The sequence below is a fragment of the Poecile atricapillus genome, chromosome 1 (assembly GCF_030490865.1).
Source record: "Poecile atricapillus isolate bPoeAtr1 chromosome 1, bPoeAtr1.hap1, whole genome shotgun sequence".
In the NCBI taxonomy this organism is placed as follows: domain Eukaryota; kingdom Metazoa; phylum Chordata; class Aves; order Passeriformes; family Paridae; genus Poecile; species Poecile atricapillus.
Genome location: NC_081249.1, coordinates 5,158,205 through 5,175,223, shown reverse-complemented (window position 1 = coordinate 5,175,223; position 17,019 = coordinate 5,158,205). Strand labels below are relative to the sequence as shown.

At 47.3% G+C, this 17,019-nt stretch overlaps 1 protein-coding gene across 1 annotated transcript in view; it reads right to left on the bottom strand.

Annotated features, from left to right (window-relative positions):
* Positions 1-16,446, bottom strand: part of PDE9A (phosphodiesterase 9A) — a 53,624-nt gene extending 37,178 nt beyond the window's left edge. Inside the window, exons 1-2 of the mRNA XM_058853667.1 lie at positions 16,265-16,446; positions 2,059-2,129 (exon numbers count right to left, since the gene is read on the bottom strand). Coding sequence (XP_058709650.1) covers positions 2,059-2,129; positions 16,265-16,333 — 140 coding nt within the window. The 5' untranslated portion in view covers positions 16,334-16,446. The remainder of the gene's footprint in view (positions 1-2,058; positions 2,130-16,264) is intronic.
* Between the last annotated feature and the right edge of the window lie 573 nt (positions 16,447-17,019).

Here is a 17,019-nt window from a genome sequence, read left to right as displayed (position 1 = left end):
TGGATGATGGATGATGGATGGATGGATGGATGGATGGATGATGGATGGAGGGATGGATGGATGATGGATGGATGATGGATGGATGGATGATGGATGGATGGATGATGGATGGATGGATGATGGATGGATGGATGGATGGATGGATGGATGATGGATGGATGATGGATGGATGCATGGATGGATGGATGGATGGATGGATGGATGGATGGATGGATGGATGATGGATGATGGATGATGGATGATGGATGGATGGATGGATGGATGGATGGATGGATGGATGGATGGATGATGGATGGATGGATGATGAATGGATGATGGATGGATGGATGGATGGATGGATGATGGATGATGGATAGATGGATGATGGATGATGGATGGATGGATGATGGATGGATGATGGATGGATGATGGATGGATGATGGATGGATGGATGGATGGATGGATGGATGGATGGATGGATGATGGATGGATGGATGATGGATGGATGGATGGATGGATGGATGATGGATGGATGGATGATGGATGGATGGATGGATGGATGGATGGATGGATGGATGGATGGATGGATGATGGATGGATGGATGGATGATGGATGGATGATGGATGGATGGATGGATGGATGGATGGATGGATGATGGATGGATGGATGGATGGATGGATGGATGATGGATGGATGGATGGATGATGGATGGATGGATGGATGATGGATGGATGGATGATGGATGGATGATGGATGATGGATGGATGGATGGATGGATGATGGATGGATGGATGGATGGATGATGGATGGATGGATGGATGGATGGATGGATGGATGGATGGATGGATGGATGATGGATGGATGGATGGATGATGGATGATGGATGGATGGATGGATGATGGATGGATGGATGGATGGATGATGGATGATGGATGATGGATGGATGATGGATGATGGATGGATGGATGGATGGATGATGGATGGATGATGGATGGATGGATGGATGATGGATGGATGATGGATGATGGATGGATGGATGATGGATGGATGGATGATGGATGGATGATGGATGGATGGATGGATGGATGATGGATGGATGCATGGATGATGGATGATGGATGGATGATGGATGGATGATGGATGATGGATGATGGATGATGGATGGATGGATGATGGATGATGGATGGATGGATGATGGATGGATGGATGGATGATGGATGGATGGATGGATGGATGGATGGATGGATGATGGATGGATGGATGGATGGATGGATGATGGATGGATGATGGATGGATGGATGGATGGATGGATGGATGATGGATGGATGGATGTTACACCATGCCACCCTCCACCACATCCCAGCCTCTCCCACACACCCACCCGTGACCCTGGACCCCTCTCTACACTGAGGTTTCAGCTGGGTACTACTCTTGAGGTTGAAGGGGACAAATCCTATTTGGATTTTCCCCAAATGGAAAATTACAGCAGGAGGGATACAGGGACTTGACAAGACAACATAAATTATGAAATGCATGGCCTGGGCAATAGATTTGCTATTTCCAGATATTTATGCTTTATAAAATGATTCAGCTGGGGTGCTTTGTGTTTGACTATCCCACACATGGGATTAGATTTTAAAACACCTAAAAAGAAAGCTTATTACCTAGTGCAATACTTCTTGTTGGTCCCATTTTTTCCCCTAAAAAAACAGGTTCTAAACACGTGGCTGCATTTCACTCAATACAGGTAAAAATGTAGTACTGAGATACAAGTGGTAGGTGTGCCCAGCCTGTGTGTATTCAGGGCTGGGCTTCTCCATTTTGCTTTTATTTTAGATTATTTCTCCTCTCTTCTGCGCTATTCCACTCTGCTCCTCGTGTGCAGCCAGCACTGAGGTGGCTCGATTCCCTGCCTCCACACTTTTCCAGCTCTTGATTGCCCCAGTTCCTTCTTCCAGCAGACTGCAACAAGAGACAAGCCTGAATAGCAGCTAAATAAATCATCTGGGGCTTGTATTTAAATTGTTCCCAAAGGAAAGAAACAAAAGTGAAGTGAATGTCACAAATGACAGACCTACCTCGGTAACCCTGTTGCAATGCAGAAAAGGTCCATAATATCTTTGGAATTGCAGTATTTACTGAAGATCACCTTACAAAGGAAACAGCAGCAGAGGGGAAAAAAAAAATGAAGAAACAGAGAAAAGATGGTTAGTTCCCAGTGAGATATGAATCCTGTTCAGGCAAGCACAGGGCTAATTTTAAGGCACATTCTATGATTTCAATTTTGATTTGTGAGCTGAAATATTTCACTACTCCTGTGTAATACCTGTGTCGTTGTTGATAAAGCAAGCAAGCTCTGGAGACCCAAGTGCTGTTCAGAAGTGGAACAATGACGTGTGTGAGCTGAGAGCACGCGGTTTCTCAAAATGCAGTGTTGCTGTGGGATGATAACAGCTGTAAATTTAAGAGTGTAAGAGCCTGGATTTAGGAAGAAAACTGCCCAGACTTGGGCAGGTCCTGGGATGGTATAAAAGGACACTGCTTTTTGGACTACACCAGCTTATACTAGGTTTAAAGTGAGCAGAGCTTGTGCCAGAATTCCTACTGACTGTCAGATGTTCCTGTTGTTAGGTCAGAAGCCAGACCTGGAATTAAAAAAATTGCCACTATTACTTTCCCATCTCCCCAAACATCTCTTCATCCCCCTACCCTTCCAAAACACACCAGGCAGCCCTAATGCAGAGAAGACTGAGCAGCACATCCCCCAATCCCATTTTTCTATTCCTGCTGTTCCTGTGCCTTCAGTGACACAATCCCATGCCACAATTTTCCCCAAGACTCCTGTGTCCATCAGGACTTGTAGGTCATGTTCCTCACAGCTCCTTCTGCAGTTAGAAAACATTTTAATAATGTCATTATAGTACTTCCCATCAGTCTCACTACGACCCTGTGCAATATTTAAACTCTGTAATCTGAAGCTTGTTTATGTTAAATTACTTGCCCTGTATCTTATCATGGGTGAGTGGCAGGCCAGAAATGGAACCCAGGAATCCTGATTTAATGTCTTGCTGGACTCAGAGACAGCACACTGCCTCTGAAACAAAAACACCCAAGAATTCAACAGCAGCACTCTGCATGAGGAGTGTCCCATTTCATTAAATGCGTATTTATAGGATGTCTGTCCTCGTGACTGAGGTCCCTGAGGGTGCTTCCAATCCAAACTCACATCTTCTCTGTTGGGTGCATGTTACACTATCACAGCTTCCAGTGCTCTAAATCAAAATCTTGCTCCTGGTGGACTTATTGGGGGAAACATAGCCATTGAAAAGTATCTCCACTGCCAGTGAAAAAAAGCAAGTGTGGGTGGAATAAAAAGAAAGTGTAGACATGAGAATAAAGGATTGGGCTTGAATGCTTCTGCCAGTGTTTTGCCCCTTTTCTCAGTGACTGAGTGACTATGGTGGAGACTTTGAACCTGCTGTAGAATTTAAGTGCCTCATTGCAGCCAGACTCTCCTTCTAAAAGCCAGGAGGAGCAGCAAGCAGTGGGAATGGTTTGTGCAGAGGCTGCTGGTGTTGATGGGGCAGCTGCAGGGGCTGGCAGTGGGGGAGCAGTGGTGTGGAGAGGGGCAGCTCCCCTGCTCCCCTCTCACATCCCACAGGAAAGAGCCACAGAGCCTCTGGGCTCAGGATGCAGCAGCTCAAAGGCACTTGTGGAGATTGACCTAATGGCAAAACTCAGGAGGAACAAGAAACTTGCTTTTTGCAGACGGACAAGGACATCAAGGTCAAAATTCTCCTTTCCTTGTGAGTGCTGGAAATGTGATTTTCTGCCCCCCACAACCACCCCATGTTCTCAGGCATGGTTTCTGTTGCCACCCATCACAGGCATGAGGGATGTGCATGCTCACAGATCAGCCTGGAGGCTGGTGACCCAGGAAATAAGGAATGTGTCACCTGGGATGACAGCTGGGAGGAGACAGGGGGCTGCAGCCACCCTGCCCGGATTGAGCAGGCCCTGTGTGTTCAGTGAGGTGAGGACCACGCTGGAAAAATAACAAATCATCATCTACTTAAAGACTCCTCTGAAAGGTGTAGGTGCCAGGAGGTAATTAAGCCTGCAGCCTCACTTTGTCAGCCTTGACTTTCAAGTGTTTGAATTCCTAAATTGCCACGGCACTGGTGTGACAGGGCTCCCCTGCACCTCCTCCAAGCCACCTTTCAGACTGCAGATCCCTCACCCAGAGGTGTCAGCCCACCCAGACCTGTCCCACTGGAAATGGGGAAGCCATGGGAGACCCCAGGATGAGCCCAGAGGTCAGGGCAGGCGAGCCTGGAGCACCAGGACAGTCTGGACAGCACAGCAAGGCCTGGCCAGGCTGGTTTGTCCTGGTGCTGCAAGGACACTCCAGCAAAGCTCCAGCCTCCAGTTCCCACTGAAGGTGAGGAGCCTCCTTACTCTGGAGCAAAGCATCAGAGCATTTGTGGCAGAGAAGAGGACCATGGTGGTCACTTCAGGATGTAGGTGTGACCCACACCTCCTCTCACAGCCACCTGCCCTGTGTTCTGCCCCAGATGAAATTACCCCGGGCAGTATCTTCCCAAAACTTGATTGCTGAGGCAAGGAGTAACTGCTGCTCGGGAAATGGGTGTGTTTTGAAAGTCTCTGTTGCCCAGTGATTGACCCTTGGTTATTAAAGCACAGAAGCAATCAAAGCAATAAACCATAGGCAATGGAGTTCAGATAGGGCTGAAATCCTGCTCCTAGCTGAACCCAGCATCCTGACAGACTGATAAGTGCTAAAATTGGCTGGCAGAATATTGGAGAGCACAACAGCTGGTACATGCAGTAACTGGGCAGATGATGTTAATTGTGGCTGAACAGAGGCTGAAGGCTTGTGATGTGCCAGGAGTGCTATTTCAGGTATTGAGGTTTCTTATTCTGGAAATCAATTATTATTGATCAGGACAGACAAGAGAGGAAAAGATAAAAAAATTATTAGAGAACATTAAAGGTAAGAAAGTTGGCCTGACTCATAGAAAGCAGTAGGAGCTTTCAACGCACTGAGGATGAATTTTAACGTTTCCTTTTACTCCATGCAGTAGTGAAAGAGTGGGAAGCGAAACAAAGGCTGTGATACTAGATCATGAGCTACCTCCAAACATGCTTTTCAGTTTTCCATACTTGGCATTTTTACTCAGGTTTGCTAAAACTGGATTTGTGAATCACCCACTGCAGTTTTGTACTCATCTCAGGATGCTTGTCCTCAGCTGGTTGGCTTTTTTAATCAAAAAGCACATGCTATTAAAGTTTCCCTCTTTTGATGCCTGCTGAGCATTTCTGAGCATCTCCCTTCTGCTCTAAAACACAGCAGCCAGCCTCAGATGTTCTGCAGCAATGTGCAATTGTTCCTGTTATTGTCGGCAGGTTCGCGTTCCCAGCAAAGCCATGCCAGTTGTGCTGATGGAACACAATTGGAATGTGTTTCAGAGGATGGGAGGGCAGCACTGGGTACTATTGATGGCTCCAGCACAGAATAGGAATCCTATTTGCCTGGAGTCCATTATCACTGGGGGGACAGCAGCAGCAGCAAGGCAATGTGGGGACACTTGGCTGGTGGCCACATTCCGTGGCACGTGGGTTCTCCCGTGACCTGCAGAGGTTGACCTGCAGCTCTGAGGACAGGCACTGGCTGCAGGACAGAACATCTCAGCCCCATGGAGATGTCCCTGCTTGTGTCCCAAATTTCTGGCGTTGCCTGGGGGTCTTATCCACAAATTTCATCTCCCTTCAGACCTGTCTCTGCTGTCTCTGACCCACAGTCACCTTGCTTAGGTCCCTGTGGATGAGGAACCACTGCTGAGATGTGTCTCCCAGCACTTCATTCCCTGCATTAATGCCTGGTGCTGGAAGATATCCTTGCTTAGGGGAAGATTGAGATCCTGCATAGCAGGGGCCAAGGTTAGGAGATCACAGCAGTTCCAAGAGCTGGGGTAGTGGGTTAAGATCATGCAGGTATAGGGTTTTCTGTAATGCAATTCCAGGTTTCCTCATAATACACATTTAAAAAGGGCATAGTCATGCAAGTCAGCCCAAAAAATCCAGGGATGAACCTCCAGGGTTGAATAAAAAGAGGATACAGGGTCTCTGTTATTGCCTGGTGGCATGAAAGTCTCTTGCAAGACCAGTCAACACAAGACACTCAGCTTCTGAGAGCAAAGGCAGAACTGAAATCATGTCTGAGCAAAGCCACAGCAGCGACAAACCACGTGGCAAAGGGAAACAGAGGCCTCTGCCTCAGCTTGCAGATTGATGACTAATTGCCTAGAAGAAAATCAACCACATATAAACCCTGTTAACTGCATTTCCCTTGGATTTGTGCCAGGCAGAAAAGGCTGTATTCCTGAAAAGCCATGCAACATCTGCAAACAGGTGTTTTTTACCCCCTGAGAGCTGACATGATTTCATGTTTCTGTCCTTGCTGTTGTTATCAAAACCTCTGGGATGGTGGATGGCCCATCCCTGGGAACACTCAAGGCCAGGTTGGATGGGTCTCTGAGGAACCTGACCAATTTGAAAATGTCCCTGCTCATTGCAGGGGGTTGAAATAGACCCTTCAGGGTCCCTGCCAACCCAATTCTATGATTCTACCACATTTAGGAAAAAAATTTACAGGAAAAGCAGCCTTCTCTGAATGTTTAACTTGTTTGTGTCAAGGAGTTTCCATCAAGATCAAGGAGCAGCCATTCAATTTAAGTAGGAAATGTTCTGTCTGCCCTGGAAAGCAACGTGATGCAAATGGGGGGAAAGCAGAATAAATAATAACTGAGGCTTTTTGGAGTGGAAATAACTTTTTGATGAGGCATGCAGGGACTGCAAAGTAGGACAGTGTGGTTGAATGGGGATGCCTGGTTCCTGGCCTGGCCCTCAATTTCGTGGGGCTGGTTTCTTTCCTGGAAACAGTTCTGTATTTTTTGAAACATTTTATTCTGAAATTAGGAGCTGTTGTCTCTTAATCCACAGTGTCCACCTCTGGTGTAGGACAAGGATTTAGAAACCCCTCTTGGGAAGAGCAGGGATTAAGAGCCCTGGTGCTGGCTTTCCCACTTGGAGAGGAGTTCAGATTAAGGACTGTGATGGAAATTTTACTAAAGGACCATTGTGCACAGACTCTGCAGCTTACCAGTTTACAACTAATCACATTATATTTTGCCTTCAGATAGAATAGGTAAAAACACGGCTTACAAATCCAATTTCTGTTCTATATTTGATCCTCAGAACAGCTAATCCTCTCTGTAAACAGCAAACTCCATCCAGAACATTATCCTGTTCTAATCTGCTGTCTGTAATTGGGTATTCTTCCAAGAATTTAACTTCTATTTGATTAATTTTATTTTTCCCTAGTAACATTCCTAAATAAGTAATGTAAAATATTTTTTAAGCCAGTGTACCCTTAATTTCCAGTTCTCCTTCTTTTCCTCTGGTTTCAACCTGCTGTCTTTAATACTATAGCACTTGTTCATGGCCTTCATTCAGCTCAGTGAGCAATGCTCAGAGTCAGGGCTGAAACTGCAGTTTAAACAATTAATTAAATTACAATCTTTCACAAATGAGGATGGGGGATACCATGTCAGAAAAGATTCTAGTAAAACTCAGTTATGGATCTCGTATGGACTGTGAAAATTGCTGCTGCTTCTGTAAGAGCAGCTTTCATGGAGGATTTCTGAACTAGTGAGGCAGAAGGTTCATGTGAAATTTTTCATTGGGATTTTCCCTGTCTTTCCAGAGGTGTTTGTTGTCAATAACAAAATGAAGGCCGATCCAGAAATTTTAGGTATCCTTCTGTAGGAATCACCAGAAGGAATTTATATTTCTTGACATGTAAGAAAATAGGTCTTCCTCAAAAAATACCCAGAAATGTTCTCTCTGTTGTAATCCTCAATATTCAAAAGAAGCTTTACCTAAAATCCCATATTAAAAAACATTCCAGCTTTCTCATTCTTAAAATACTTTAAATTCTTAATATTTAAACATATAATATTTAATTTTATTTAATTTCATACAGTCTTAATATCTTTAAATTTAAAAATAATTTAAATTCTTTACAAACAAAGATACAAACATAGCATCAGCCCAACTATACCCAAGCTTTCTGTCTCCTTTTTAATTCTCACACTAATTAACAGCTGATATTCAGAAAACCACTCATTTATCTGAGCTTCGAATGTTAGGCAGCATTAAAAATAGTCTGCCAGATTTGCCATCTGTTTGATACAGTGGGAGCTTCTCTAAGAGAAGAACAGAAAACCAGTGCATGTCCATGTGTGAGGGACAAAACACGAGAGCCCTCAGCTGAGGGTCTGAGCAAAAATGAAAACTCCCCTGAGCTCTTCAAACACTGATAGAGGAGGAGAATTGTGGCAGATATTTTATCCCAAAAGCCCCAGCTCCATAATGCTGCTGATTCACACAGTTCTGGGCAGGGATGTGGCTTGAGAATGTTCATTTCAACACAAAATGTACGTGTGGGGTTCATCTGACATAATTTTAACCATCCACAGGCTCGGCAGCTCTCGAGTGTCTCTGCCAGGTGCCCTCTGTTGCTGGCAGGGAAGGAGGATGCTCTCCAAATGGTCCCTCATGTCTCCAGAACACCCTTTGGGATGGGATGAATCATCCCCTGGAGATGCCACTGGCTGCAGGGGAGCTGCATGACTCTCCTGCAGCAGCCATCACTCACTTTGGGATGCCTGTGGTTAACTGGGGTGAATCCCTTGGTTTCCTGATCATATAAATTGCCCTAAATCAAGAAACAGAGGCTGCCAGACAGAGCTGACGTACCAGGATCCTGAGGCATGTGGTAAGTCACAATTCCCACCCCTGTAACATCCCTGAAAGATGTGGGAAAAGAGATTTTCCTCTTTTTAGGAAGGAAGAATGTCTGTGATGCACTCATAGATGTGTGAGCCCAGGACAGTCTGGCAGATTGTTCACTGAGAGGGGCAGCATGACAGAGGTTGGCTCTTTCACTATGAGCAAAGAAGGATCTCAGTAACTTTTAGAGTCATTAGGGCTCATAGAAAAAGGGAGACTAAATTCAAGAGAAACTTGTGCATCCTACTGGCTATACTAAGGGACATATTGCAAATATTCCATCTGTCATAATTATTAATGGCAGAACACAACCAGGAACCTGCAAGGCTGATTGTGAGGGGCCAGGCTGAAAGTTTCCTATCTTCTGCAGCAGAAATAAAAACATTTCATAAAAGTATTTCAACCTTTAACAAACAACACAAATATCTATATTCTGGCTTTTCTTAACACAAGAAGGGCGGGCATTTGCTGCTAATGGAGTACAAAGTGCAGTTAACCCTGCAGCACACCCTGCATGAGGCTTGAAATGTTTTGTAAACTGGATAATAGGGATGCTTTAGCACCAAATGTTCTCAGTAGTTGTGAGTGAAGTTGCTTGTTTCCAAGCTGATCACACGATTAAAATCTGACTTTGGGACTGGCTTGGCAATAGAGGACTGATAGAAGGAAAATGTTAATTGATGGAATGAGGAAAGAGGTTTGAGGAGAGACCAGCAAAAGGCTGACTTGAATCTGTATAAGCAAGTCCTTGAGGAAGGTTCTGGTGCCTTGAGAGGCTACCTGGAACAGGGGCTAGACAGTGTTAAAGGAATAAAGTAGGGATTCATTAAAAGGCCTTCAGAGCAAACACCTTGGGCAGCACAAGAGCCCAGCTGTGGCTCCACCCAAGATGGAAGATTGGTCACACATTTTCACATTTTTATAAGTTCTGGTCCATTTACATGTTGGGGTTAATTGTCCAGTTACAACTTCAGGTTATCAAGTCCCATCCTCCCAGACTGCTCTCCTCAATTCACTGTTTATAATTTTTGGGCCTGAAGCTGCAATGGTGTCCTTCGTTCTCAGGCTGGAAAAGGATTGTTTTGTCTGACTAAACTGTGAAGAGAACTTGCTGATACTTTATGTGAAGTTCAGAGTTACATACTAATGCAGTCCAGAATCTGGAAAATATGAAAGCTAAAACTTAAGGCACCAGCTCTAGAAACAGAATGATTTTGTTTTGTTTGTGAGGAGCCAGAAGAGTTGTATATGGGGAGAATAAGCTATATTTGGCTGGTGTGAACCCAGAGGTAACACCAGGGTTACCTATGAGAAAAGTGTCAGACTGAGAGTGTTAAACTCATACTTTGTCTGGGCCAGTGTGAACATAAACTGTAATAAATATAATACACTGAGTGTGACTTCACAAAGATAAACAGCAGTAAACAAGCCCTGCTGGGTGACAGGGATGGAAGAATTTTGGAGCTGTGCTGGAATTACAGAGCTGTGCTGGGATTATGGTTTGGTCCCTGAAATGCTCTGAGGAGCCCCCACTGGGGAGGAAGGAGAAAGGGGAGTAAGGGAGAGAGAGGCCCACGTGTGACATTGTCTTTCATGTTTTTAAAAGCATGGGTTTAAGCCATTTTTACTCCTTAAAATGTTTATTTGCTGCAACGTGACAGAGTCCAAGGAACCTGCTGCTCATCTTGTGCTGCTTTACAGCAAGAACAAGCAGCCACCTCGAGTTCACCAGGGCCAGCTAAAGTGAGAAAGCCAAAGCTAGCCAAGACCTGGGTACACTCAGTGCCACCTTTTACCCTCCCACACCCACAGAGTTCTGCCAGCATTAAGAAAATGGCCTTGATCCCACAAAAACATTCCTGTGCCTTGCTGTGCTAAAGCAGGATGGGCACAGAGCAGCCCCCAGAGGTGTCCATGCCCTGACTGCCATGGACACCCATCCTGTGCACCCCTTTGGTGTTTAGCAGCTGAAAGGATGTTCCCCTGAATCCTCAGCCCAAACAGACACAGGATGGGGTCCATGGGTTTGCCTTGCTGTGTTGAAAGAGTCATCGGGATGCAAAAATACTTCATCGCCTCAAAGGGATCATCACGCCATTGTTTTTTCTGCTGTGTTTTATTTTTCATCTGAATCCAGTTTTTCAGGTTAAAAATAGCCTGGTGAGCCTTGGAAAAATCTGTTGGCTTTGCTAGAATCTGGGCATTTATACCACAGATGCTGCTGCTGCGACTGAAAAGAAAAGCTCACGTGACAGAAGCGATTCCTGCCTGCTGATGTTTCAATGCAACAACCACGGCACCAAAGCTCAGTCTGAGCCTTGTCCTGTTCCTTGGGGACCTTGGGACAAGGGGAACAATGGCTGTGGGTGGCTCAGTGTCCTGCAGCTCAAGTCAGGTCAGTAGAGACCCCGAAAGCTTGAACTCAATGCATTTCTTTGAGACAAAAAAAAAAAAAGTGAATTTACTGCTTAACAGTCAGAATGAATAAACCAGCAAAATGACTCCAAAATTCTTTACTTGCTTTCTGAGGAAAATACCACTGAGTGGTTTCATAGAATCCTTGACAAAGATATCAGTTCTCTTCTTTTTTTCCAGTTACTTCAGGCTCTGTAGCCCTCTGATTTTCCATGCTTGTTACAAATATGATGTTGATTAAGACACTGGAAACAGAAATCCTCTTGAAACAAGCATTTTTCTCAAAGGAACTCCTTAAAACTCTGCAAGCAAAGCCACTACCCTGTGGCATTTGAAAAGGAGAGCTGTGAAGCCATCCTGCTGGGAATAAGGCCACTGGCTGGTTCTGCTCTGCTACCATTTAAATCTCAAAGGTCAAAAGAAAATGTTCCCAGTAGTTTCTCCATGGAAAAAAAAAAAAAGATCAGGCATGAGCTGGGGAACTTGTTTTTTTTTTTTTTCCCCTGTTGGATTTTTAATTCAAAACAGACTCAACAGGATTTTTTCTTCAAAATGCAGCCAAAGGGTTAATAACAGCGTGAAGGAAAATAAGATTCCAGATCTGGCTCAAGTTTGGCACCTCTCCACTGATGTTGGGGGTTTGGGTGCTTGACCCCATCTAGTGGCACTCCAGGAACCAGGAGAAATGCCAGTCCATGGTGGTTTGTCACTCATGAAACACAGCCAGGGCTTCCCCCTGCCCTGCTGTCTTCTCCTGCCTGGCAGCAGAGCAAGCTGTGGCACACAGAGGTGTTTCCCTGTGTGCTCAGCCCCAGCTGCTCCTGAGCAGTGCAGAGGGAGGTGTGTGTCCAGGCAGGTGGGTAATGGAGTGCTGGCTGAGAATATCCTGTAGAAATAAATGAACTGAGCAGCTCTTGTTTCCCCCAGGTGTGCATCCCTTTGTGTGGGTGCTGGATAGGAAGAGTTCCACTGGAACTTCATTTTTCACTCAGCTCCAAGAACAAGTGACCTCTTTGAAGCTGCTTTGTGCAGAGCCCTGGGCTGGAGTGTGGCTGTAATCCCACAGCCCCTGAATGAGCAGAACTCTGCCAGCTTGGGTGGGTGGGGTGGGCCACCTCAGGTCCCTCCTAATGCTGCCCCAGCTTGGAGAGGTGTTCGGCCAACTCTACCCACTGGAGCAGAGCCCAACCCTGTGGCCAGCTTTGGTGAAGACAGTTTTGTGCCTGGCTGTGACTCTGGAAGGTCAGTTTACCTCAGTCCCCCCTTCTCCAGTCTGAATTCAACAGAATTCAACAGAATCACCAGGTTGGAAGAGACCTCCAAGATCATCGAGTCCAACCCAGCCCTAACACCACAACTGGACCATGACACCAAGTGCCACAGCCAGTCTTTATTTAAATACATCTAGGGATGGTGACTCCACACCTCCCCAGGCAGACCATTCCAGTACTTCATTATTCTTTCTGTGAAAAACTTTTTCCTAATATCCAACCTGTATTTCCCTTGGCACAGCTTGAAGCTCTGTCCTCTCATTCTGTCAGTTGCTACCTGGAGAAAGCAACTCTGACTCGACTCCCACCTGGCCACAACCACCTTTCAGGAAGATGTAGAGAGTGATAAGGTCACCTTTGAGTCTCCTTTTCTGCAGGCTAAACAACTCCAGCTCCCTCAGCTGTTCCTCCTGCTCTGTTGTTCATGATTATTATTATTATTATTAGCAGTAGTAGTAGTAGTAATAATAATAATAAGCAACAATAATAAATGAAGAAGAAGAAGAAGAAGAAGAAGAAGAAGAAGAAGAAGAAGAAGAAGAAGAAGAAGAAGAAGAAGAAGAAGAAGAAGAAGAAGAAGAAGAAGAAGAAGAAGAAGAAGAAGAAGAAGAAGAAGAAGAAGAAGACAACAACAACGACAACGACAATGATGACTGAGTGACCTCAGCTGCTTCTCATACAGCTTCTCCTCAAGGCCTTTTACCTTTTACCATCCTCATGGCCCTCCTTGGGGCATTCTCTAATAGTTTAATGACTTTTTTCCATTGTGGTGCCCAAAGCTGTCCCCAGCACTCGAGGTGAGGCTGTCCCAGCCCAGAGCAGAGCAGGACAATCCTCTCCCATTCCTGGCTGGTGATGCTGGGCCTCATGGCCCCAGGACTGGGATGTCCCTCCTGGCTGCCAAGGCACTGCTGATTGATATTCTAATTTCTATCAACCAGGACTCCCAGGTCCCTTTCCTGGGTGCTGGTCTTCAGCATCTCATTCTCCAGCCTACTCACACAGCCAGGGTTGCCCCATCCCAGCTGCAGAATCCTTCATTTTCCTTTGTTGAACTTCATACAGTTGGTGATTGCCCAGCCCTCAGATTTGTCAAGGTCTCTCTGCAGGGCCTCTCTGGCTTTGAGGGAGCCAACAGCTCCTCCCAATTTAGTGTGAGCTGCAAACTTATCCAGTATTCATTAGAGTCCTGTGTCCAGGTTGTTGATGAGGGTGTTGAAAAGCACAGGAGCCCTCCAGAGCCCCACCAGTGATGGACTCCAGGCTGATGTCACCTCACCCTCTACAGCCCTTTGTGCCTGACCTGTGAGCCACTTGCTCATCCATCACCCCACACAGTTATCCAGCTGTGGGCTGGACATTTTGTCCAGAAGGATATTGTGAGAGACAGACATGGACTTCAGCCCTTCCTCTGGGACGTGCTGGCACCGGCGTGGTCCTGCTTTCAGCCGGGCTGATGGTGCCTCCTTTAGTTAATAACCCCTGGGAAGGATTTCAAAGCCAGACAACTCTTCTTTCATAACCACCAGGTCCCTCTGCCCTGCCTGCTGTGCCCCTCTGGACCTGCCAACACACAAACCTACTTAGTTTAATTCCACCCTCCTGCTGCAGAGCACTTTGCAGAGCTCATCCCGGGGGAGGCGGCTCCCCGAGCCAGCTCTGCCCCTTCCTTTACCCCAGCACAGAGGTGAAACAACTCCCGAAGTCAACAGCACACCCTGCGGCTGCACCGGTGGAAATTCAGGATGAGGCCACGGAGACACAAAAATTGCCTCTGAACAGCTGCAAACACAAGCAGGGCTGGGGCAGGATGCCCAGCTCTATTGCAGGATGCCCAGCTCTATTGGAGGATGCCCAGCTCCATTGCAGGATGCCCAGCTCTATTGCAGGATGCCCAGCTCCATTGCAGGATGCCCAGCTCCATTGCAGGATGCCCAGCTCCATTGCAGGATGCCCAGCTCCATTGCAGGATGCCCAACAGGGCCAGTTCGCACTGGAGCTGAGCCCTTTCAAACTCAACAAGCTCTGTATTTATGAAGCTCCTACCTCGTTATTGGTTGTCAAGAAGCTTAGCGTTGATTTAATGAGTTCCCTTTAGAAGCCTCCACTGCTGCATTCCTTGGAAGATTAAGGGCTGCTGCTTTTTTTCCCCCACCTTCCCTTCTGCTTCTTTCTAATGATGTTACTGAGAAGGCAGGAGAATGTGAGATGTGCCCTGCTTACCGCTGGGTGAACCCCATTTACACGGCATTTTTACTTCAGGAACCCTTCCAAACATTACACAGGCGGGACTTTACATCTGACAAAAGAAACAGATAACATTTACCGAGATTAAACCCCCTTAATGCTGCCTGAGTTTGCATTTGCTTTCTCATGTGCCTCTCCAGTGCCTTTAGTGTTGAAAGTACTCTCCAGAGTCAGGTTGGAGAAATGCTGTATATTTTTTTTTTTTTTAAATCCAGCATAGATGACAAACACTGTACATTACCGACATCTATGGAAACACTCGATACCCTTTAGAAACGCCAAAACATTTTTTGTATTGAGCTGCACAGGTAGCAGGAGGCTCCATTCAATCCGTGCTTCGCGGGGCCACCACGCAACCAATTTATTAAAGCGGGGAAAAAGAGAATCAGTGCCCGGAGCTGAGCAGAGCCGGCAGGGACAGCTCACGGCAGCACAGGGACCATCATCGCCGCTAAGCTACGTCTGAGATGGATAAAGAGGAGCAGCTTTCTCCGGGGAATCCGGCCCAGATCTGGATTCCCCAAGGTCTCGTTCCTGAGGACACGACTTTGAGCGCTCGCCGTGGGTCCCCGGGGCCGCGGTGGAGGGGATGGGAGGCGTGTGCGGTGGGATGGGACTGCGAGCAGCAGCTCTCCATTCACCTGACCTGCGGTCACTCACTCACACGGCAGAGGGGAGGGAAGGGACAGGATACCCTTTTACAAAGAGAAAAAAGCCTGGGCGAACCGAAAATTTAGAGATCTGAATTTTGCAAATCAGAGTTTACTTGCTCTGGAGCCTCGTAGCAGCTCCTTGTCACAGACAAAGCACTTGGTTTGCGGCCAAAGAGCTGCTGACAAAGAGAAGGGGGGGAAAAAAAGACTCGCAGAAAGGCGTCGGCATTGTTTCTGTTGTGAAAGCATCGGGCTGTCAGCTCCAGAGCTCTCCCTTTCAGGCAGGACACATTTCTCCCGCAGCTCTCCCTGCGCTCTGAACCGTGCTTAACCAAACCAGGCGGGCGAACGGCACCGAAAGTTGGAATAATCGCAATTCAGGATCGGCTTTAAGGCGGCGGGGTGCCCGCAGCCCCGGGGCTCGGCCGGAGGGGATGCCCAGGGCCAGAGCCAGGCAGTGTCCGAGGAGCCCGGCACGCTGCGCTTCCCTGCTCGCCCTGCCTGGGGGGGAAAGCTGGCCGCAGCTAAACTTTGTAAACACGGCTGCTCCGGGAGAGGAAGCCAGCGCGGCTGCGAAAGCGAGCATCCCCACGCCGGCAGGGAGAGCTGGCAGCCACTCCGTGTTGGCAGCGCCCAGCCCTCCCCTCTGCCAGCCTCCCCTTCCCCTTTAAAGAAAGATGCGTGCGGAAAGCAGCAGGCAGGCGGGATCCCCCCCTTTCCCCTGGAGCAGGGGCTCGGAGCCCGGGATGCGGGCACAGGAGCGGCCGTGCAAACACCGCCCGCCGCAGCCGGAGACGCCGCTCGGTGAAAAACAGCAAAAGTACCTTTTGAATTCTTCCATCAATGTCCAAATAAATACATTTGGGCCGGTAAGTCGAGGAGGCAGATCCCATCTTGCTACAGCTAGGCTCTCACCGGACTTGTTTCCAGTGTCAATCAGAGCGGAAAATCAGGTTTATCCTACCCAGCCGAGCCACCGCTGCCTGACAGTTTGGTGTCCCCGCTCTTCTGTATCCCACTGTACTCTCATTCTGGGAAGGTCCCTCCTCTAACATGCATGCATTTTGCTGTGCCTCTGTCTCTCTCTGCCACCTCCTTTTAGTTTTGCTTCCCTCCAAATCCAGCTGCCTCGGACAGGGAAAGGCACGGGCTCCAGATGCTGCCTGCAAGCCCCCTCTCCATTCCCATAGCAACAACCCCTCTTGGCTTTAAGGCTGAGAGCATCCGCATTCGGGTTCTGACCCTGGGGCTGACCAGCTCCTGTTATGCACAAGATCAAGTGGCATTTATGCCTCGGGGGGGCTGCGGAGGAGGAGAAACCTCCTTCATCGGGATGGTGAGAGATATCATTTGATTTTACGCTAAAATAGGACGGTAATTATTAGTTAGTGCCTCTCGGCACAGAGACAGGCTCCCGTCTGGAAGTGCCCGGTGCTGGAAATGTCCTTTCAGACACCCACTGCCAGCCGGGGCTTGGACCAAACTCAGCAGCTCCATTTCCACATCCCTCCCGTTATCATTACAAGGACAGAAGGAAAAAACAGAAGCTTTTTTTTTTTTTTCCCCGTAAGCTCCAGCA